This window comes from Equus asinus, chromosome 12 (assembly GCF_041296235.1).
Source record: "Equus asinus isolate D_3611 breed Donkey chromosome 12, EquAss-T2T_v2, whole genome shotgun sequence".
NCBI classification, from domain to species: Eukaryota; Metazoa; Chordata; class Mammalia; order Perissodactyla; family Equidae; genus Equus; species Equus asinus.
Genome location: NC_091801.1, coordinates 52,010,496 through 52,035,182, shown reverse-complemented (window position 1 = coordinate 52,035,182; position 24,687 = coordinate 52,010,496). Strand labels below are relative to the sequence as shown.

At 35.8% G+C, this 24,687-nt stretch overlaps 1 protein-coding gene across 2 annotated transcripts in view; it reads left to right on the top strand.

Annotated features, from left to right (window-relative positions):
• Positions 1 to 24,687, top strand: part of LRP12 (LDL receptor related protein 12) — an 87,840-nt gene that overhangs the window by 50,310 nt on the left and 12,843 nt on the right. For both annotated transcript variants that reach the window (XM_014868475.3, XM_014868550.3), the window contains one exon: positions 15,950 to 16,085. In XM_014868475.3, coding sequence (XP_014723961.2) covers positions 15,950 to 16,085 — 136 coding nt within the window. The remainder of the gene's footprint in view (positions 1 to 15,949; positions 16,086 to 24,687) is intronic.

Here is a 24,687-nt window from a genome sequence, read left to right as displayed (position 1 = left end):
CTTGTTCATATTAACTGAATTAGCAGAGTATATAAAGTGGATTTCAAGTAATTGTTAAGTATTTTTCCTTTATTCTGTCATAATTTTTATTCCATCAAAATCGTCACCCTTTCTTGCTTTTGTGTATCTACATTTTATAGTTCCTGTTCTAGTACTCAAAGGCCTAGCACACTGCTGGTCCTCTAGCCTTTTAAAACTAATAATTGAGTTGGAGCCGTTTTAATTAGGATATATTTTTGTCTAAATTGCAGTTAATTTGCTTACAAGTTAATTAGCAACATTTTAACATTTTACAATAGTGCCCTACACTATTGTAAAATGGCTTTTGTTTTAGCCACAGGTTGAGACTTAAATACTATAATATGGTATTTTGAAGTTTCCCTGGAAGAATATCTAGTCTGATAACACTTTTATTATTCTAGGATTTTAAGATCTTCCAAATAAAGAATCTGAAAGGAAATAAAGCTTAAACTATAATGACTTTATACAGTTTACAATTATTTTTTAAATATGGAAAAGTTGCATGAATAAAGTAGCAGGTGGAAATAATCCTGAGGATCTCGTCAAGATAGCGGCATAGGCAGACTCTGAACTCATCTCCTCCCATGAACACAACCAGGTTACAACTATTCTTGGAAAAACTGCTCTGGATAGAGAACTGAAAACTGGATAAAAAGAACCCCCACAACAATGGACAGTCCTCACTAATGTGGAAGAGGCAGAAATTCCTTCTGGAGAGAAAAAAGCCACCTTCAGGAGCAGCAGAGTTTCTCAGCCAGCCAGTCGGGAGCCACCCTAAGGTACGCAGCCCTCCCTGGAGGAGCAAGGTCTAGAGTGTGGGCCGATGCTGCTATAAGCATCCTTCAGACTCAGAACATCTGAGACAAGGGTCTTATTTGGCTTCACTGGCTATTAACTGCAGTGGGGAATACCCCCAGAAAAGCTGTTTATGAAACCCAAAAAGACTCAGGTCTTAGAGGGCCCATACACAAACTCACCTGTCTCAGCAACCTAAAATCACCAGAAAGAAGGCTGACAGTCCTTTGGTGAAAAGAGACTCACCTGGTGGGCTCTGGGGTCATCTCAGTGAGAGGAGGGACCTTTCTGGAGACTGAGACATTGGTGGTGGCCATTGTTATCACCTGGTCCATGCGTGCTGACACAGACAGGCAGACACCATTGAAGTTCTTACCCTGTCCTGTTAGCCCAGGGGTCTGCTACACCCACTAGAGTGCAGATTTAATCTAGTTCAGCCAGGGCAGGCAGCCCACCCTGGCCCCACCCAACAGCAAGCCCTCAGGTTACTTGTCCTGTGTTGACTGGGTGCCTTGATCCTCTACAGGCAGGCACGTGTGTCCGCTTTTGTGGGGCAGCACCTGTGTGAGGACCAGGTGAACTGTGGGGGACATTGGTGGAGAGATGAGGGCCTCTGCAGTGGGGCATTGGGGTATGCTTCAGGGGGTTGGGAAGTGTGCATGGATCAGGACTGTGTTGACAGTGTTTGTGGTCCTGTGGGGGTGAGACTTATCAGTGGCAGAAGACCTGTGCTTCACAAATAGCCATAAAAAGGATCAACCCGACCTTCCAAAACCTGAAAAACAATCAAGTGTTCCCTTGCCCAGGGCCAGCCCCACTCAGCTGCACTCCTAAGAGAACTGACAACAGTCTTGTAGGCCTGAAGCCTATAGCAACTGTAAGCCCCTGAGCCTAGCAACCAGCTACACTGGGTACCTACCCAATTAACAGGAAAACTGCAACAGGAGTGTGCTGTTAGACCTTGTAGCCAACAGTGCTGAGGCTAGCCAAACCAGATTTACAATCAGCTGGCCAAGGAAAGAAAGACTAGACTCCCTGGGTGCCTGCCTTATGAGTAGCTCTGCCACAGCAGAAAGACACAAGTAGCCCTCAGAGGAGTCACTCCTAGATTATTTCGACTGGTGACAAGAGGGAAGCACACTGCTGGGCCTCAAAAGGCATCTCTTACATAAGGACACGTTTCCAAGATCAGGAGACATAGCTGACTCACCTAATACATAGATATAAGCACAGAGAAAGAGGCATAATGAGGAGACAAAGGAATACATTCCAAACAAGGGAACAGGACAAAACCCCAGAAAAAGGACTAAATGAAACAGAAATAAGTAACCTACCTGACAAAGAGTTCAAACAAAAACGCATAATGATGCTCACAGGTACTGGGAGAAGACTGGATGAACACAGTGAGCTCATCAACAAAGAACTGGAAAATATAAGAAAAGAACCAATCAGAAATGAAGAATAAAATACTGGAAATGAAAAATTCACTAGAGGGACTCAACAGCAGAGTAGATGATACAGAAGAACAGATCAGCGAGCTAGATGAAAGAGGAAATCACCCAAGCTGAACAGAAAAAAGAAAAAGGAATGAGACAGAATGAGAACAGTCAAAGGGAACTCTGGGACAATATCAAGCACAGTAACATTTGTATTATAGGTGTCCCAGAAGGAGAAGAGAGAGACAAGGGGGCAGAAAATCTATCTGAAGAAATAATAGCTTAAAATTTTCCTGAGGAAGGAAACAGACATCCAAGTACAATAAGCACAGAGAGCTCCAAACAAGATAAGCCCAAAGAGGCCCAGACCAAGACACATTATAATTAAAATGTCCAAAATTAAAGAGAGAATCCTAAAAGCTGCAAGAGAAAGGCAACACGTTGACATACAAAGGAAAGCCCATAAGGCTATTCAGTGGACTTCTCAGCTGAAACCCTACAGATGAGAAGAGAATGGCATGATGTATTTAAAGTGCTAAAAGGAAAAAACCTACAGCCAAGAATACTCTATCCTTCAAGGTTATCATTCAGAATGGAAGGAGAGATAAAGAGCTTCCCAGACAAGCAAAAATTAAAAGAGTTTATCACCAAGAAACCAGTTCTACAAGAAATGCTAAAGGGACTTATTTAAGTGGGAAATCAGTGACCACAAACAGGGATAAAAAAATTATCAAAAAAAAACAACCCAAAAACCAGGCAATAAATCATTGGTAAAGGTAAAAATATAGTAAAGGTAGCAGATCAACCACCTGTGAAGATAATATGAAGGTTAAAAGACAAAAGTACTAAAATTACCTATTTCAATGATAAGAGGGTAAGGGATAGACACATACAAAACAAGAGATTAGATATGATTTCAAAAACATAAAATACAGGAGGAGGGGAATGAAAAAGTAGAGCTTTTAGAAAGAGGTCAAGCTGAAGAGTCTATCACCTCAATATAAACTGCTGTATACGTAGAATATTATATAGGATCCTTATGGTAATCACAAATCTGAAATAATCCTATATCTATCAAAGAAATTGAATTAGTAGTGATAATCTTCCAAAACAATAAAATACTCATATTGTTTCACTGATGAATTCTGCCCAATTCTAACAAAGCAACACGTAGTCTCACTGTATGCGTTCACAAATGTGGTCCTCGTTATGCAGACAGTCCAGGGACAGGTTAAGTCTCTGGCCGTATGTCCCAGCCATCCTTCTACCCGAGGTCTCTCAGTCAGCACTGCACCTGCCTGACATCCAGTTGCTAGGGAGTTATTAGGTGAAGCACAGGGGATTTTTAGGGCAATGAAACTTTAATGCAGTAAATTATAATCTTGAACATGAAATTATGCATACTTCAAAACTCATAGAACTCTACAGCCCCAGGAATGAACCATAATGTAAACTGAGGACTTTAGATCATAATAGTGAAACAATATTTTTCACTAATTTTCACCAGTGTAGCCTGCTAATGTAAAAAGTTCATAATAAAGAGCACTGTGTAGTAGGGATGGGGGAAGGGGCAATATGGGAACTACACGTATTATCTGCTCAATTTTCATGTCACTCTAAACCTCTGCTAGATGATACAAACTATTAATTAAAAATTAATAATCTGGCATTACTGTCTCAGGCAGAGATCTGATTTTGCTAACGTTCAACAATCAGATAACATCTAGACATTAGCTCGAAAGATTGTCTACTATGAAATGTTAACCAAATGAGATTTCATTGCATCTTTAATTCTGTGGCGGTAGGAACACTGTTTGACTAGGTTAAATGAAATTTTCACATACAAAAAAAAGAATACGGTTTAGCCTTTTTGTAGTTTTATCTAACAGGAAATTTAATAAGCTACCATTATTAATCTTGAATCAACCGAATGATTGCATTTCCACAATACCTTCGGTGCAGTTACTTCTCAGACACACCCTGTTACCTGGGCATACCAGGATCTTCTGGGCTTTTGGAACATGAAAGCCTATATGAAAATACATCAAGATCGTTTGTTGGGGGGGCTGGCCCCGTGGCCGAGTGGTTAAGTTCATGCGCTACGCTGCAGGCGGCCCAGTGTTGCATCAGTTTGAATCCTGGGTGCGGATATGGCACTGTGCCACATGCCACAACTAGAAGGATCCACAACAAAGAATATACAACGATGTACCTGGGGGCTTTGGAGAGAAAAAGGAAAAATAAAAAATAAAATCTTTAAAGTTTCTCCACGTCTTTAAAAAAAAAAAAAAAAGAAGAAGATCGGTTGTGGGAAGTTCATTCACAATTGAGAGAGTTATTGACATCTTGTTGGCAGAAGACTAGAGGAAAATTAGTAATAAATTCTTCTCAGTTCAATATTTTCATCTTATAGTTCACTGGATTCCCATCTGAATCAAAGTTGGGCTTCAGAAAGATTATGGAATTCAGTGTGCACTTGAAACCCCTATCAGACAAGTTGTGTGGGAAACACACTGATGTGGATGAGACCATGCAGAAAGGCAGCAAAGCACAGGGGCTGAGAGCAGGGCTGTTGGTGCCCGAGGATCTGATGATCCAATTTCACTGAGAAGCCACATGAACCTGGGAGAGTCAAACTGTCCCTTTGTTTTCAGTTCTTTTCAGGAGCATTCAGATTTTAATGGGTCTGACCAATAGCATTGTCTGATGCTAAAAATGATTGAATACTGGTAAAGCCGTTAATAAAAAGGACTAGACTTCATAAGTGAAAAAAAAAAATAAAGTAACAGGTACAAGTGGACCTTGGTTACCTTTCCTATATGATTTTAATGTTATTTTCAGTTTTTCAATCAAATACCTGGACCTCTTGCTAAACTTAATAAAAAGAATTTTACCAGTTCTTTTAACCAATATTATACAGTGTGTCTTTTATCCATGTTTCAAATGAGGAAAGGAAAGAAAGCTTATTGTATTTTAGGTGATAATGGATTCATTAGGGTTTTTAGAATTTCAGAATATAAAAATAGAACTTAGCGTGAACCCGAGAAACTATCCTTCAGATGAAGAAAGTAAGTAGAGAATACAAGACAGAGTACATTTTTTTAAAAAAGACCAAACACATGAGTTTAGGATACTGTTAATTTTTAGAGACATTGCCTGCCTTCAGAGAGTTTATTTGAGACACTTAAGCTTTTGGAGTAGAGCACTCCCTGTAGGTTTTAGAAAAGAAAGTAATGGTAGTATTATAATTTTTATATATTATGCTTTTATATGTAATATTATATGCTACGTAATTAAATCTTATAATGTTTTGTTATACAATAATATATTTTATGTGAAGCATATTTCTGTATTACATGATCATAACTTTTCATGTATTATAAATATTTTTTGAACAATTTTATGTTTATAACAAGATTATTGCATCTTAGAGTTTTATATTACATTATTATAATAAGCAAGAAATAAATTCAGCATTAGAACAGTAAATGGGAGCTCCAGGAACGTAGACAGAGCAGATCGTAATGTGACAGAAGTGTGTGATGCTTAGATGGTAGAAGTGAAGTTCGTCCACTCAAGTGAGTGGGCCAGATCCAGTGAAGGAATAAAAACGAGTTGCATTCAAACATTTGACACTTTCTTCTTCACTCTGTAACTTTGAGAATAATCGTTTTTCACCTTGAGAATAATCCTTCAGTGTGACATCATGTTAATTATTTGTAGCTTTGCTAAGGCGTGAGTTTGAATTGGATGTGCTGTGCAGCTGTGGTGCAGAAGCCAGTCACTCAGCAGGGGGGCAGACTGCACACTGGTGTTCAGTTGACAAATAGCCTGATTTAAGTTAGGGGGTGACTTGATCTGAAACTGCAGCACTGGAAAGACAATATCTGGAACAAAGCAGATGATAGTTCTTCTCCACCCCCCCCCCCCCCCCAAACACTCTCTGAGTATTGTGTTTGTTTCTGGGCATCGCCCTTGACAGAAAGACACTAACAGTGGACCACACTCAGAAGATGTATCCTAAAAACCATGTCAAAACTGATAGAATTGCCTTAGGAAATGATGAGCTCCAAGGCCAATTTATCTTCACTCAGGTGCTGATTTCTGCCTTATTTCTTCTATATTTCCAGCAAGAATCACAGTAAACTTCAAAAATTAATAATTTTTCCCATTCAGGAAATAGAAGTAGTAGCTTACATAGCATTTTAGTCTTCTGTAGAGCTTAAAATTAGAAAATTTAAGTACCAGATATCAATAGTTTTTATGCCCTTACAGGAAAAAAATGCCCTTTTATACCCTTTAAAGAAAAGATATAAAAGATTGGATCTTCTGTATTCATCTTATCTGATGCTTTGCTAGCAAAAGTCAAAATTATTCTTACTTGTTAGAAATTTTAGGGTAAAGCTAGTTACATAGTTCCATTAACATCCTCTCCTCATCTTGTTCATATTGTGCTGTGACCTACTGGAACTAGAAAAACTCTGTTTTTTCTATTTTTTCTTTGTCTTTTTCCATATTTTGTGTCTCTTTTGACTTTAAAATTTTTTTTATTTTACTGCCATGTAACCCCTGATTATTATTTGTTTGTTTGTTCTGGACATTAGTAGCCTTCAAGAAACCAAGGAATTACCTGCTTTGATTAGAGCTAATGACCAAGTGAAATGTTTTGGTCCTTAAAAAACATCTCTAAGAATAATAGGAATAAATAGATTGCTGCATTCATTCTTAAGTATCTGTGCTAATGCAGAGGAATATTCATTTAATTATAAGCAGCTGGGTGTAGGATTGCCTGCTTGCTGTAGAAATGTGTGGTTTCTGATAATAGGTCTGAGGGTAATGAGAGAGTGTCCTGAGTGTGAGTGGTAGCTTAATATAAATTTTTCTACTTGGACTGCTTCTTACTTTTTAAATAATTAAAAGCTTCCCCATCTTAGACTAGTAAGTATTGCTATTACAGAAATTGTTTCCATAAAAAGAGAAGTTCAGTTTTCTAACTTACTGAAAAAATTGGAATGAAAATTGGAGTAATTCTAGGGGAACATGAGTCATGTCCAATCTCTGTCTCTTTCCAGCTCTGTCCATCCTCAGTGTGTTGATGCTTCTGACATTCCCATTATGTCAGAGCTCAGAGGTATTCAAGGAGTCTGAACAACAAAGGGTCAAGGAAATCAAGAGACTAGGTGGGGGCCACAAACCCAGTCAAGTTGCAAGAAGAGGACTTTCAAACTAAAGTCGGTTCTTCCTAGCCTTGGACTTCTTGTTTCCCATTGAGGTTGCAGGGCTTAGCTGTGTCGTATGGGACAGTCTGACAAAGGGCCACTCTTGTGCTTTAACTTCATTTATCTTGCAGATTCTGATACTCACTTGATACTTGCCCTGTGGCCCATAGACTTCATAATCAACATGCTTGCTTTCTAAGTTCTGACTCTGTCCAATATCAACCATCTTTAAGAATACTACCACATTTCATTGTCACCCAACCTTCTCTGCTTCTCTGTTCCTCTTTCTTTTCCAGTATCTCCATCAGCCTTCAGCATCCCCTTATTGCTACTATTCTACCCCATGCCCTAATCATCTTACCTATAATTAATGTGTATATATATACCTTTTCCTTATTATTAAAAGGTGGCTCTAGAATGCTGTTTATAAAATCTTGTTTGATTCCAAAGAGTCTAAGAAGCAGTTTAGTCCTGCCTGCAGTCCCTACAGAGACTGGAGGCAAGTAGGAATCAGTCTTAGAAGCTTTAAAACTAAGTATACTTTCTTTCTCTGTGTTATCATAGATTCTGTCTTTGCTTTCCATGTTAATATAGGACCAAGAGATCTTTTTTCCAAGACAGATGACTTTTATCTTTATCGAAGTCTTTTGAGGCAGCTCTCCCCCTGCCCCCACCCCAATAATTATCCAGTGTCATAGGGAGCTCCCTAGTGGGCAGTAGTGTGCCTGGATGGTCAAGAGTCCAGCTTCTGAGCCTATTGCCTGGCTTCCAGGCCCAGTTGTGACACTTACTAGCTTTTTTGTGATCTTAGGAAAATTACTTAATTTCTCTCCGCCTCAATTTTTTTCTTATCTGTTAAATAGGGATAATAATATGAAGAATTAAATAATAAAAGACATGAGAAATGGAAGTACCTGACATAGTAACATTATCATCAGCCATGGGATCCACAGACCTGACCACACACTCCTCACTTTGATTTTATCACAGGCCTTGAGCTCGTGAACCATAAACTTCTGACTTGCAACAGAAGTATCCTCAGCACTGTGCACCATACTTAGCCTTTAAGTTTTCAAACCGCTCCCTTCTCCCAAATTAACAGTGGGCCAGTAGGTATCTGGTTTTCTACATGTTCTAATTTTGCCATGTCTCGGTGCCTTTTATTGCTTGATAGGCACAGTATTTTCCGTGAATTGCATGGTTCACTTGTTAACCTTCAGAATCATTCTTGCTCTCATCCCATGTAGCCATCCAACAATCACCACTTGCTTACTAGTTTTTATTTTGGAGATGGTATTTTTTCCTTCAGTACATTTATTTCCATTGGAATCAAACCCTTCTTACTAGTGTTTTCAACATTTGGAATTATTTTTGTATCCATCAGCCATTATGGAGTTAATATTTATAAACCACTCTGTACTCTGAGATAGCTAAAAGCTAGTCACCACCATTGACTATAAATGTTATCCTTTATAAACTGGGTGAGTGTGCTTTGTTAGATAGTGAAACTTTCATTGTGTAAAATTTTACACGTAGAGGAGCTTCTGTATTTGCTTTTTACCTGATCTCTTTACCTCACCAGTTTTTTCCCCCCACAGGATATAGCATTACAAAGTAATCTTTACAAAATATTTGCATCATATCACTTCTTTTCGCAGTAGCCTACCTTGGCTTGCCTAGTGTCTACAGAATTGAGTCATTAAATTCTTTTAATTTGGACTATGCTCTTTGTTCTGGCTTTGTACACTTTGGTTCTGTGAAAGAAATCCTATGTTAATAGTCAAGTAAACCCTCCCTGGTCTATACTTACATAATGCTGTTTTTTGAGATGGGCTTTGCATCTTTTTAATAATACCAGTTGCCCTTTTGATACATTGTTTAAAATTACTTTAAATACGCATTGTATCATTTAGGACTATATTGTCATATACTCTCATAATTGTTTATGTGTTTCTTGGATTCAGTCAATAAGTATATCCTATTATTACAAAACTACAATTTTCATGACACCATGAATTCTCTTCATATTCTCTTTTATGCTTTTCGTATGTATCTTAAGTACTTAGGTGGTCTGTAAGCAGGGCTGCGTTTTGCTTGCATTTCAGTTTTGTGATTTATTAAAACCAAAAGCACAGAGATCTTGTGTCACTTTTAGTCTCCACTACTTCTAGTCATAAAGTATCAACCCTTGTCAGGTTTGAAAAGAAACCCAGTTCTTCATCTGTAGAACAGGAAATTGTACTTTTTTTTTCTTTTACAACTAGTTCAGCTCTAATAAATTTCCTATGCCTGCCTTTTTTTTCAGACTTTAAAACATGAAATCTCAAATCAAAGGGCAGTTTATTGGACATTATTTGGAAGTCATCCTCTCCTCTTGCATGTGTCTTCTAAAATAGAGGTGGTTAGAACCCTCGCTATTTTTTACATGATTTTTTTTTAAAGATTTTATTTTTTCCTTTTTCTCCCCAAAGCCCCCCAGTACATAGTTGTATATTTCTCGTTGTGGGTTCTTCCAGTTGTGGCATGTGGGATGCCATGTCCGCGCCCAGGATTCAAACCAATGAAACACTGGGACGCCTGCAGCGGAGCGCGCGAACTTAACCACTCGGCCACGGGGGCCAGCCCCTTTTACATGATTTTTTTAAAGATAATAGTTACAATGCATAAATCTAGTTTAAAACCATAGTTCTTTGCTTCTCTTTGAGGTTATTGAAATAGTATCAGGATGAACATGAAGAAATCTTGAGTATTTCCCCATCATTTTTGCCCTGTTTTCTAATATACAGTGAGATCTTTGTATTTTAAACCCGAAACTAGTATCAAAGTTTTATTAACTCCATCAGGAAATCTTTATGTATCCCTTCTTCGCTTAATTCTCCCTTTCTTAATTGACAGCATACAGGATAAATTAAAGACTGTATATTTAGGTTAGCCTTTTAATGTAGCTTAACCAGTAGCATTGTAATAATGCCATTTTCTTTTATTTTTCATTCTAGATGTCCTGTACACTAAAACCAATATGTATTAAATAGGCTTTTTAAATCAGGTAACCTAATCACTGCATACTCCTGTGATGAAGATGCTGTCCGTCTGAGTTGAAAGTTGCTGTCTTTTGAACAAACATTTGGAAACCTTTAATTTGGGGGTTTCTATTTCTGGAGTTATGGGAAATTTATCAAAAGTAGAGATATATATCCTACTCCTTCAAAATACTTGAATGTTTGTTTATATCTAAAGATACTGACTAAAGTAAATTAAATGGATATGAGTTTTTTTGTAGATTTTTGTATTCCAAGAACAGAAAGTTGATACTGGTTATTAAGAAATATAGTAAGAAAGGAAAATGAACAAAGACTAAAATATAACCATTCTGCCATGATGCCTTGTATATGTTCCTGGGAAATCTCATATTCTGCAAAATCAAATACTAAACTAACAGACCTTATGAGAAAAGTAGTGTTGGTACAGATCCCTTACAACCATGTACCTTAGTAGGTACAGCCTAACAAATCAAACATCAATCCAGATACTCACACTGTCAAATATCCCCTGACATTTACACCTAGAATCAGTCCATACTTTGCAGCCATATACTCTGGGGTTCATACTTCTCCCTTAAAGACATTTGCTTCTAATGGAGACCAATTTAATCAATTAAAAATATAATTTAGAGATATCCTTCATCAATTAAGGTATTTTGTTTTATAGCAGGGAAATTTCTTCTCATCTCCATCTGTATTTGCAGCGTCACAAGATAGCTTTATATAGAGGAAAGTCAAGCAGTTCTTAGCTAGTAAAGTAACCTCTTCTTGTAATAAAGGAAGGCTATTCTATAGAGTTTTTATATTTTTTCTTCAACTGTGAAAACTCCTGCCTCTGGTTACTTCAAATCATTAATATGCCGGGAATAAAATTTTTCACAACTTTGTATTATACTGGCAAGATTCCTCTTTTTTGGCAATTACATAGAAACTAATTCTCATTGAAGAATTAATCAGACTGTGGCTAAAGTAATTATGTTTAAGCAATAAAGAAGGTATGGGTATAATAAATGTAGGTAAAAATGTAAGATTTGATATATCCTAAATTGGGAGTGTAGTCAAAATCTAGAAAGATGAGGTTCAAACTAGCAGAATCATATAAACACTTTGGTTTAAAACAAAGAGATTTATTCCTATAGCAGTCTGTTGTGAGTATGTATCCCAACTCCATTCTTACTCTGGCTTCTACCTTGTCAGATAACCAGTTAATTGTGGCATAATTTCTTATTCTTTCCAGAGCATAGTGGTGCCCAGTACGTATAAAATGAACAGTCACTGCCCTCCTTCCCACTTAGTCTGAACACAACCTTAGTAGCCATCTTAATACAGCATTTCAGGCATTAACACCAACCAGTCTGATTGTATATCATATGCTGTTATTTATTAACAATTTACTGTAATCTAAAATCTGAAAATCCTTGAAATTGTCTTTGGTATTCATAAAGTAAATTTCCTATTTATTTGAATTAGGAAAAGTGAGTGTTCTTTTAATCAAATGATTCCTAAGACAATAAAGATTCAGAATATAGGATACAGAGAAGGTTTGGGAAACACGCAGTTCTGATCATGTTGAATTTGAGGTTGGAATGTCCAGTGGACATTTGACTGTGCAAAATCTCTGTGTTAGAGATTTTAAACCCATGACGTATAGACCATAATTGAAATTGTAGGAGTGAATGAGATCTTCCATAGAGAGTGAGAAGAGCAGAAGGTTTGGGAATGAACCATGGACACCAGCATACCAAGAGCTGGCTGAGGAAGGAGGAGCCAGTGCTAGGGGACTAGCGCAGAACAGTCAGAATTAGGAGGAGAACCAGAAGAGCTGATGTCAGTGAAGTCAAGGTAGTACAGCATCAAGAAGAAAAAAAGAAATCGCTGTCAGGGACTTCAGAGAGATCAAGTACGGTGGGGACTGAGGGTCGTTGGATTTGGCAGTGAGGTCAGTGATGGCCTTTGCCTGCTAGCAAGGTTTTCATGAAGTTGAGAATTGGAAGTCCCATTTCAGTGGGTCGAAGAGAAATTGCAAAGTGAGAAAATAAGGACAAATCTTTCAATGCATCCTGATGAGCTATCGAAGTATAGTAGAAATATATCATGATGATGAGATGGGTGGCATGATTTAGGGCTGAAATAGACCGTAGAGATATTCAAATAGCAACTCTTTATTTTAACACATGAGGAAACCAAGACCGAGAAGTTTTTTTGTTTTGTTTTGTTTTTTTAAATTTTTTTTTTTTTAAAGATTTTATTATTTCCTTTTTCTCCCCAACACCCCCCGGTACATAGTTGTATATTCTTCGTTGTGGATTCTTCTAGTTGTGGCATGTGGGACGCTGCCTCAGCGTGGTTTGAAGAGCAGTGCCATGTCCACGCCCAGGATTCGAACCAACGAAACACTGGGCCGCCTGCAGCGGAGCGCGCGAACTTAACCACTCGGCCACGGGGCCAGCCCCAAAACCGAGAAGTTTTAGTAGTTCACACTATGGCAAAGGCAGTAAATGGCAGGTAGGACAGACGGCATCTAGGTCTTCTGATTCTAAATCTACCAGTGTGTATATGCAAATTCTTAACCCAAAAGGAAGGGAAAAATTTTTTAATGGTTTCTAATGTTAATCGTACTGTTTTGGCATTTGAATTTATTCTTTCTCAGATAGAGAAGGGAGTAAGTTAGGGTTGTGCTAGAGTATATTTACCTACATGCCCAATGTATTGTACTTGCAAAAATATGTTAATAAAAAGCTCTGGTTGGATCTGAAACAAAATGCCAAACTCAGTCATGTTGCAAATGTGCAAAATTAAATCAAAATATGTACTTATAACCAATTAAGGGAGACACAGGATACTATAGTTTTGTTTTTAAAGTATTTCTTGAATTAGAAATGTAAAATACTGAATCTTAAAATAACCGTTCTTATTTATGTGTGGTATCTCTTATCCTTGGGCAGTTTTATGAAAATAAAATATTCACAATGGTATTTTTGAGCATCCATACCAGAACATAACTTCTTTGGTTTTTGGTATAAGAGCACCACCTATGGGTTTCTCAGATATTTGGGGAAAAAATTTTAAACAAAACCTAGTAAAATTCTTTCTAGTTTTTCCCTATAGCTATTCCATCCATTTATTTTAAAGGTTAACAGTTACCTGCTTTGTCCTAAATTATTTCCACCTAGTTTTTGGATGTATCCTACTGCTGTTAAATTAGCTAATAAATATTTGAGTACTTAGATGGCAGTACAGTATTATAATTCTAAGTTAAATAATTGAACTCAAAATTATATTATTTTCTTTAATGTAGATGAATCCTTTAACGAAAATGAATAATTTTCTACATTCTAGGGGAGGGGTAGTTGTTTTTTGCCTGTTTATTTGTGTATTTGTTTGTATCTTCATGAACTGAAGAATTCCTTCAATATACTACTCTAGAATGCTTTGGCAAGAGATAATGAAGAAATAAAAAAGTCTTATAAAGGACTTAGATTATCTTTTCATTAATTATTGTGGTGATAACTCATTAAAGCAAAGTTCTGGCACTTCATTGTTAATAAGTTCTTAAAATAGAGTCACATTCAGATAAATTTAGTCTTTTTCTGAAGTATCATTCATTAAAATTAAAAAAATTTTTGTAAGGGAAATTTTACTCTTAATGAAACTTTAAAAAAAATTGAAAGCTTTGACTATGAATGGACAATAAGATGTATGCTAGGCCCTTGATGTATTATGTCCTTGTATTCTTTGCCATTAATCTACGATCTAAAAGTGATTGAAAACAAGGTCTCTTTGGCATGTACCCTAAATCCAGGGTAGGCATGAACAATTTCATTTTAGGCATGAACATTTTTTCTGCAGTAAAATATATTTTTAAAACCTTGATTGCATGTTTGCTTCAGGGAATGTGTTATCCTGTAGAAATAAGGATTGACTCTTTAAGCAATACAGTTTGCTTTATTTTGATCCTTATGGGAAAAAAGTTTGTAGAATTATACAGTATACTTTCTAGCATTTTTAACCTAAATTAAACAGACTCTAACCTCTATTACCAGAAAAAAAGTCATTTTTGCAAATTATAATTGTAATAGGCATACTTGCCTATCAGTAAATTGGGTTACTTTAAACTAACAGCAGAACTCAAAAAGCTTGGAATTTCAGGCCACATGTTGGACAAGGCACTTTGCTTGCAATGATTCATTTATTCATTCAACAATTCTTCTAGCTAGGTATAACCGTTAATTAATTAAGATATAATGAGAATCTTCTCTTACCTTTTGGAAGATAGGCAGTGTTGTACGTCCATCTTCTGAGCTCTCATGTTTTTTGAGTTCAGCACATGGTTTTTATTACTTTTCTGAAAATTACCCCATCACTCTGTTAACTCTCTTTGTACCTCTGGCAGCTCCTCTCCCCACTTCTAATTTGCTGCTTCTAATCTGCTCTTACTTTAAAAATCAGATCATACAGTTTGTCAAAATTGGATCAAATAAGAAATTCTAGGACTTTAAATTTTACTGAAGGTTTATACATTCACATGTTTTTGGAGTCCAGTGAATATTTTTTAAATTGAGGGAGAACAAGTCATCAAATTATCAGTGGAATTCTGGATAGGTAAGATGTTAACTGTACTACTGTGAGAGTTCAGACCTGCAAGAACAGTCAAGGAAAGTGTTGGCAGTAGTATGAATTTATTCTGTATTTCTTCTGTGATATTCAGAAATCTAATTATGTGATGACATTTCAATCACTATTTCAAGGCTTTATTTTTTAAATAATTTTGGATTCATTCCTGACCCTGTAATGAAATTTGGAAGTATCAGTGGAACAAATTAAAGAACTACTTTGCAGTAATTTTGAAGTAATGTTTTGCTTTCTTTATCCAATCATCCGCTCACTTCTTAACAATGCAACATCTTAGTATTATGTTTATTAATGCTTTCCCTTAATTATTTTGTTCAGAAAACTATTTATATATTTATTTAAAGTGTCCAAGGATCTAAACATAGTAGTTCAGTATGTATTGAATTTTAGATAGTGTATAATAAAGAAAATAAATTTAAGAGGTGAGTTTTGAAAAAAGATAGGTGGATGGATAGGTGGGTCAATGGACAGATGCATGGATGGATGCATAGATCAATCGATCGATCAATCAAGAGATCCTTCAATCTCATGGCTAAAACTAGCAATCTTGACTCTCAAACTGTTACTCAAAGATCCAATTTTAAAATGAGTACTTAATTACGATAGGATACTTTGACTAAAAGGGAGGAAAATAAAATAGATCTCATTACAATAATAAAAGCTTTTTAAGGTTGATAATACCATATTTTATTGCATATGATTTGATGTCTGAAGTGTGTTTTTTTTTTTTAAATAAACACTGGTTTACTTAATGTTTTGTGTTAAAGTATAATAATTAGCTAAGATTGCTTTGGCTGTCTTCCAGCTTGTGGAGAGACTCCAGAACAAATTCGAGCACCAAGTGGTATAATCACGAGCCCAGGCTGGCCTTCTGAGTATCCTGCCAAAACCAACTGTAGCTGGTTCATAAGGGCAAACCCAGGGGAAATCATTACAATAAGGTAATTCTGATGCCTTTGCGTTATTATATGATGTTTTATTACAAAATATAAATTCAGTTTCCAAGTATCACCACTCAACTATGCAGTAACATAAAAACACAGTTTGCAGAAAACGTAATAAATTACAGTTATCAGTACCATCTTAAGGGGTAGGAATAATGGCCCATCCTTCCCCTACCATTAGGGAGGTGTTTTGAGTATTTTCTGATTGTGATAATAGATTTGCACTGGGCCATCCATATTCTTCCAGGCCACTTTTTAACAAAAGGTACACATTTACTGAATAGCTTGTTAGGATCAAAAGTAATTTTTAGCCGTTAGACAAATAAACAAAACTCACTAATCTGCTTGGAGATCTAGCCCATAACCCTGGTCTCGTTAGTAGAGTCCTCTACCTTAATGAGTTAAGACATGAGTGTTGGGTGTGTCTTTGTATGTGTGTGTACATATAAAACTTGAAATAGTTGATACTGGATAAATACTGTGTCTAGAAAAATCTCTTTTTCGTAACAATGAAACAAAAGAATATTTGTAATCAGAATACAAACAGAAAGATATTTCTAGGGGAAATAACCGTAAGTTTAAGATTCTATGAATAAATATGATATAAAGAAGATTAAGATTCATTTTAAAAACATTTAAAATTGCAGAGAAAAACTTGGGGGGTAAGATATTAAGGAGAAATTATTCAGTGGAAGTAGATATTGCTTGCTTAAGGAAGTTATATCAAGGCTATTAGAAAAAAAATTTTGCCTGAAGGGCAGAAAAAAAATAGCATGCCTACACAAAGAACTATAGTTAGAACTAGAGCACAAATCAGAATGCCGTTCCTGTCACAGAGACAGCGCTCTGTACCGCCACAAAGGCGTCTTCAACAGTCTTTCATTAATATCTTTTATAGGTGAGAATCGTGGAATTTTAGATTTAGAAGAGACTTGGCAGATCATGGACTCAAATCCTTTCATTTTACATTTTTAAAAAATGAGATTGTAAATTTAACCTACTTTTGAATCTTTCCATCTTCCTTTTTTATATCCATTAACTAGTGAGAGAACCAGTCTCTTGAGAAACACAACTGTTATCTGTCCCCTTTTTCTATGGAAACCATAAAACGGGCGCCGAATAGGTTTGTTTTCCTTTGGTCCCCTCTGCCCTAGGCCACATCTCCTGGAACACGAGCTGAAGCTGTTCCACTCCTCTGTCAGAAGTGTGATTCTCTTGCCTGATGGATTGGTAGGATGTACGTTAAGGTTATCATCCTTCTGCAACAGTACCAATGTTGGAATCTGAACACTATGCCTGTTTTCTGTTACTTGTAATGTGACTAAGTATAAATGTGTTTACAAAGTAGCATTTTTACCATAGAGATTCCAAATATTGGGGATTTTTCAACATGAAACTAGAACTTTTGAAGAATTTTATATTTTAACATAAAAATCCAACCTCATAATTAAACTCACAGCTTACCAGCTCAGTCCTGTAAAACTTGGAAATTCTTGCCAGCTCAGAGGAGGTTACCTGGAATACTGCTGTCTGGTTCTGATCATATATTGGATCTTTGAGATTTCACTAAGTAACCTACACTGAAAACCAAGCACAATGCTGAGATGCAGAACAAAATTAGAAGTGAACCCCACATCTAAAGGAAGATTTCCTGAAGTCTAGAAGGAGTTAATGAATTTGGATTTACACAACCTAATAAGATCAGAAAGTGATTTTAGTAATTTCCTAGTTCTTATTGAAATCATTATCATGATAATACCAAACTTTAAAAAGATGACACAGGGGAGGGCCTGGTAGCATAGTGGTCGAGTTTGCGTGCTCCACTTTGGCAGCTGGAGGTTCGCAGGTTCAGATCCTGGGAGTGGACCTGCATGCTGTTCATCAAGCGATGCTATGGCAGCATCCCACACACAAAATAGAGGAAGAGTGGCACAGATGTTAGCTCAGCAACAATCTTCCTCACCAAAAAAAAGAAGAAAAAAATGACACACATACAAAACAGTCAAGTTTCACTTGTGAATATTGATGTAAAATCTTAAATTGTTCAAAAGAATTTTATGCTGTTATCAAATGCAGCTCATTATACATACACATGAGTCAGTATTAGGAAATTTTTTAATTAATTTACCATATTAAATCAAAGAAAAAATATATGATTAGGTAGCATAGATAGATGTTTTAAAGCATTTTGGTAAAAAGAAAGTCAACATTCATTCCTGAGTTTAAAATAGAATTAAAATCTAGATAAAAGAGGGAAACTGAAATTACAGACTATAAACAAACAACACTTATAGCTCTTCTTATACAACTGGTTAAAGATGGTGATATCAAGGCATTTTTACTTCAGTCCTCTCCCCTGGAACCTACTAAATTCAACAAAGACTACCTTACGCATGGGAGACAGAGGATTGGATTCTGGCTCCCTGCTTGAAACCAAGCACTAGGGTCAGAATATTTTGCTTAAGAAAGGAAGCTGAAAACTTCCGCTAGCCACTGCTTGAACTTTTATGGTGCTGAGAGCTCAGAGAGATGGGAGAACATACCCTGACAAATAGGAATTTAAGCCACCTACTGACTCCATGACAGCATCCGTAATACTCTGCATCACCATGTTAAGACTGGTTCTGGATTGGAGACCCAGGTGGAGGTAGCTAGAAAACTGTCACACTGGGGGAATATTGAGGGAGAGGATTGAAAAAAGAGAAAGAACCAAAAAACCTGCAAAATAAGCCTGTAACCCAAATTTTCAGAAGGTATGAAAAAATTTAATACTAACAAAAACAGCCAACAAAATCAAGTTGCAAGACAGATTTGTGCCAGGCATTATAAACTTTATTATATCGGAATTTTTTTCTTAACCCTTTTTATGCCATTAACACTTTGGTAGTTTGGTCAAACTCACAGATCCTTTCCGAGAATAATGTTTTTAAATTCGTGAAATAAAATACATAGCATTACAAAGGGAACCAACTATATTGAAATACAGCTATCAGACATTTTTTTTAATTTGTAATATAGTACAGTCATGCATCGCTTAATGACAGCGATGCTTTCTGATAAATACATTGTTAGGTGATTTGGTCATTGTGTGAACATCCTAGAGTGTACTTATACAAACCTAGATTGTAGCGCATACTACACACCTGAGCCACATGGGACTAACGTCATGGGACCACTGTCCTTTATGCAGTCCATCGTTGACCAAAATGTCTGTTACGTGTGCATGGCTGTAATACATGCTTATTTATTAACATATTAGCAAGCGGTGGTCCTAACAAGTACTGTAATTTCAAAGTGGTTTTGAATGTAAACAGTTATTCTAGATATCTGTTAAAACTGAAATGTAATGTGAAATCTGTGGTTTCTGTTGGTAACAGAGTGACAGGTATTGTCAATACTGTCATAGTTCGGTTTTTATAAGTGAAAGAAATGCTAAATTGCAGTTTGAGATTAGTGAAAATAAACTAAGTTTTTCTACCAATTTTGAGAATTTAAGAGGAGACTAGAAACACTGGATACTCTTACTTGAACTTTACTAGAACAGAAGTGTGTTTTAGTATTTGAATTACAGCATCTAAAGATAACTACTGAAAAAATAGAAATAGTCTTAAGTATCCAGTAAAGAAAAAGAAACTTTAAAGAAAGCCAAAAAAATCTATCAATACAAAAGAAGATGGGAAAGGAGGAAAATGGGGACTTTTCCCTAAATAGAAAGGCTATTCAATAAAAACTCATCTAACCTTTAAAAGACAGACTGTCTGATTGGGTTTATTGGTTGGTTGATTGGTATGATTCCCCTAGAAAGAGCTTATAAGAACATACATAAAGCAAAACCAACATAGTCTAAAAAAGAGGGATAGGAAAAGATAAGCTTTGGAAAGATTGATCAAGAGAAAGCTACAGTGGGAAGGTTAACATCAGATATAATTGGACTTAAGACACAAAATAATAGTGATAAATGGAATAATCCACTGGGAAGATATGATTGCGGTAAACTTTGTGTACCTAACAATACAGCCTGAAATATATAACAAAGCAAAATGTGGGGTAATATTTGCCAAGCAAGTTTAACTAATCCACAGTTATAGTGGAAATTTATAAATGTACCTTTAATCAGAATTTAATAGATTAAACAGAAAGAAATTAGTAAAGATATAGAAGATCTGATAAACAAAATTGACAATTGTTGGTTTGATCAGTAGGAGTATGTATTACATATGTGTGTAATGTTTACACCTATTTCAATGAATAGAGAATGTGTATTCTTTTCAAAGACATGTAAAACATTTATAAAAAATTGATCATGTATTAAATCACAAAGGAATTCTCGAAATGTTTCCAAGACTTTACATCATTAGATTGTGTTCTCAGACCACAGTGCAATTAAATTAGAAACAAACAATAAAAAATGAGGGGAAAAAATAACTACAAAACCCATTCGTTTGGAAACATATTCCTGCATTAAAGATGAAAATCACAGTGAAACTCATAAAATATTTTGAAAATAACCATCCATAGTGAAAGTTTTGTATATTAAAACTGCTGGAATACATTTAAAGAGTACTTAGAGAAAATTTTACAGCTTTAATGCATTGGTTTAAAAATTAGTAAGATGGGAAATAAGCGCAGCATTTACTCGAGTTTAGAAGAACTACAAGATAAGTCTTCGGTAGAAAAGATGAAGATAAAATCAAAAATAATTAATAGAAAAAATAAACATTCAGATTCAGTAAAACAAAAAACTGGCTTTCTGAAAAACTGGGGGAAATAGACAAAGACAAATCTCAAGGCAAGACTAAAAAAAGAGAAAAGGTACAAATAAATAAAAAGAGTAAAAATGTCTATAATTATAAATATAGTAATAGATATTTTAAAAATCGTAGGAGAATATTATGAATAGTTTATGTTAATACTTTTATACAATTAGATGAATTGGATAATTTTCTAGAAAACTCATAGTACCAAAATTGATTCAAGAAGAATTAGACAACTGGTTAAATCACTAGCCATTAAAGAAATTGAATCAACGTTCAAAATGAGATTTTACACCCAGATAGTTTTACAAGCAAGTTTTACCAGATGAATAGATAAGGAATTTCCTTAAAACCTGATAAAAAGTATCTGTTAAAAAAATTTTTAAGTCAAACTTAATATTGAAGTTAATTTAGCACCAAGAGCCAAGACAAGGATATGCATCCTTTCACAGCTTGTACTAGAACCCTCAGTCAATGCCACAAGACAACAAATAGAAATTAGTGATAAAAAAATGAGAAGGAAAAGATGAAACTCTCCTCATTTGCCAATACTCTGCATATCTACATACAAAATCCAACCCAATTTAAAGATCAGAGATACGAAAATTTAAAAAATTGTACAGTAGGGGACCGGCCCACTGGCACAATGGTTAAGTTTGCATGCTCTGCTTTGGTGGCCCAGGGTTCATAGGTTCGGATCCCGGGTGCGGAACTATACACCACTTATCAAGCCATGCTGTGGCAGGAGTCCCACGTGAAAGAACTAGAATGACCTAAGACCAGGATATACAACTATGTGCTGGGACTTTGGGGAGAAAAGAAGAAAACAAAAAGAGGTGGATTGGCAACATATGTTAGTTCAGGGCCAATGTTCCTCACCAAACAAAAAGGCATTAAAAAAAAGACCTATTTCCCTCTTGTCCCTCACAAAAAAAGATTACTATCAAGGTACAATGATAATTTCTAAGAAGATTTAAATTATCAAAACTGACTCAAAATTAAAAATTTCTAAGAAGATTTAAATTATCAAAACTGAATCAAAATTAAAGCTTAGGAAAAGCTGATAAAACCAAAAACATGAAGAAATTGAAAATCTCTATAAATCTACACTCCGAAGAGGCAAAAGGCACAGGTATGTGAACAGTGTCTTTGTTACATAAACTATTATGAAACATGAAAAAAGAAAGACTGAAAACTGTTTCCACTTATAAATGTATTTTTAAAATCCTAAATGAAATATTAGCAAACAAAATGCCACAGTGTATACATGAATAAAGGTTGATTGATTATTTCTTTTGCTCTGGACAAGGTCCTTGCTTTCATGAATGTTAAACATTTTAGTGGATTAAAAGTATGGTAAGGGATTCTCTAGCTTGACTCCAGCTAGCCCTGCCATACACAACACTTACCAAGTTTGGATAAAATTTTTTTTAAAAACTATTTGAGAGCACTGGAGACTAATTAAAAGCTGGCCGAAACTGGAGGGAATTCACCCCTTGAAAGAAGAGAACCACACTGGGTGAGATATGTTTGTTTCCTCTGTGCTCCCCAGTCTGTGCGGAATGGAGTGACGAGAACTCAAGCATCACCACAGTCTTCTCGACTGGTGGTGTCAGAGGATGGAGTTGAGGCTGTCAGAGTGGCTGAAAATTGAAAAGGCAAATCCTGGAAAGGAGAGAGCCGCAGAGTAGGAAGCCGTTATGTCTGCACATAAAATCCTTCTCAAATCCTTGGCCGACCCCCGAACTGTGCATGCTTAAAGAGACTCCAAGCAACCCGGTAGGATAAGCTGTGCAAGGACTTCAGCTGCTCTGCACTGCAGGTGAGGCAGAGTTTGAAGTTGGAATCCCGTCCATCACAGGGGAGACGGAGTTTGGAGTTTGAAACTTGCTAAGTTTAGGGGATTGGTAAATAACTTGGAATTTTTATTGAAATCCCAGAAATATCATACTTTGTAAGTAAAGACAATGTCTTAAAATTAAGAGTTCATCTAAGACTTAGAGCAAAGCTGAACCAAACTCACTAACAAAGTGTAAAACCAAACCTCCACAAGTTCAGGGTGATCAGACAGTAATTTAACTGCATGATAGAATGAACATTAGTATAAGAATGTCGACCTATCCCTGAGAACACACAAAAATTAATTCAAGATAAATCCTAGGCGTGAACGTAAAAGTTAAAGCTCTAAAATATTAGAAGAAAACATTGTTACTTTACTTTTTGGATCTTGGAGTGGGCAAAGGTATCTTAGGACACTAAAAGCACTGAACGTAAAGGAAAAAATGATAAATTAAACTTCATCAGAACTAAAATTGAAAACTTCTGCTCATTAAAAGATACCCTTAAGAAAATGGAAAGGCAATCTACAGACTAGAAGAAAATATTAGCAATACACATATCAAACAAAGGACTTGAATCCAGAGTATAATAAGAATTTTTATAATTCAAGAAATGGGCGGAAGACTTGGACACTTTGCAGAAGATCTAAGAATGGCCAATAAACGTGAAAAGGTGTTAAACATCATTAGTCTTCAGAGAAGTGCACATAAAACCAGAGAGAGAGATGCCATTTCACGCCCACTAATGACTAAAATTACATACAAAGACTGACAGCATCACCTACTGGAGAGAGTGTGGGTGTGTTCACGTAGAACAGACATGCCCCCAAACAGGTTTGTGGTTATACACCGTAAAGGGCTCTTAAATAAATAAGAAAAACTCTGAACAGATGAAGGATGTAGCAAGACAATTCACAAGAAAAGAAATAGAAATAGCTAATAAAAATAGGGAAAAGTGTTTCAGTCTCAGTAAATAAGGAAATGCAAAATAGCACAATGATAAATCTTTTTTTCCCACCTAATTGGCAAAAATTTTTTTAAAAATGGGATATCACTTTTGCCAGAGTTGTGGGATATAAGGTACTTTCATGCACACTTGGTGGAATTGTGAATTGGTGAATTTCTCTGTGTCTGTCAAATTTAAAGTGGAATTGTGTCTTTTGACCTAGCAATTATACTTGTAGAAAAATTTGTCCTAAAGAAATAGTTGCTCATGTGTATATAGAGAGATACATGTATAAGGATTCTTTAAAGCGTTGTTCATAACGGTGAAAAACTGGAAACAATCAAATTGTCAGCCTTTGTTATCGTTCTTCAGAATGTTTAAAGAGGAAATACCCTGATTTAATAATCCTTAGATAATTAACTTCATTATCACTTCGTTTAAGGCAGAGGCAAGGACATAAAGTCAGATCTTCTCTTTTTGGTGAGACATGTTACTGGAAAATGATGTTTTGGTTTCTCTTTTTCATAGCAGTGGCTAATTTTATAGGTGCTTTTATTTATTTGACTTTATTGCCCTTTATTCATGCCCATATTTTATGATCTACAAGATAATGTTTGGCTATAAAGTAATTTGTGTAAAAAAATTATTCCCAAATTTGGGGACTTTTCACTGAAAAAATTTTTTGTTCATTTTAATTTTTTTAATTTTGCTGAGATTTGTGCTGTTTGCTCTCATGAAAAAGCAAGCTATAGACTTTTCATTTAGCAAGCAGATGAAACAGTCTAATCTGGCAGAAGGCTGGCTTTCTCTGTGTGTGCTTCAGTTCATCAGGTTAGCGAGTAGTGTTTCTGCTTCACACAGAACAGTTTAGGATGTTCTGAATTAGAAGGGTCATTCCTAAACACAAACACACAGAGAAGAAAAAGAAAGAAGATGCCAACTATCACCTTTTTTTAGCACCATTTTGGAATCTGGTGTTATTTATGAAGTATTATTCTGTAATCTGGGAAAGAGATATAAATATTAGGAACATAGCAACAGTGTTCTTATGTGCTGATGAT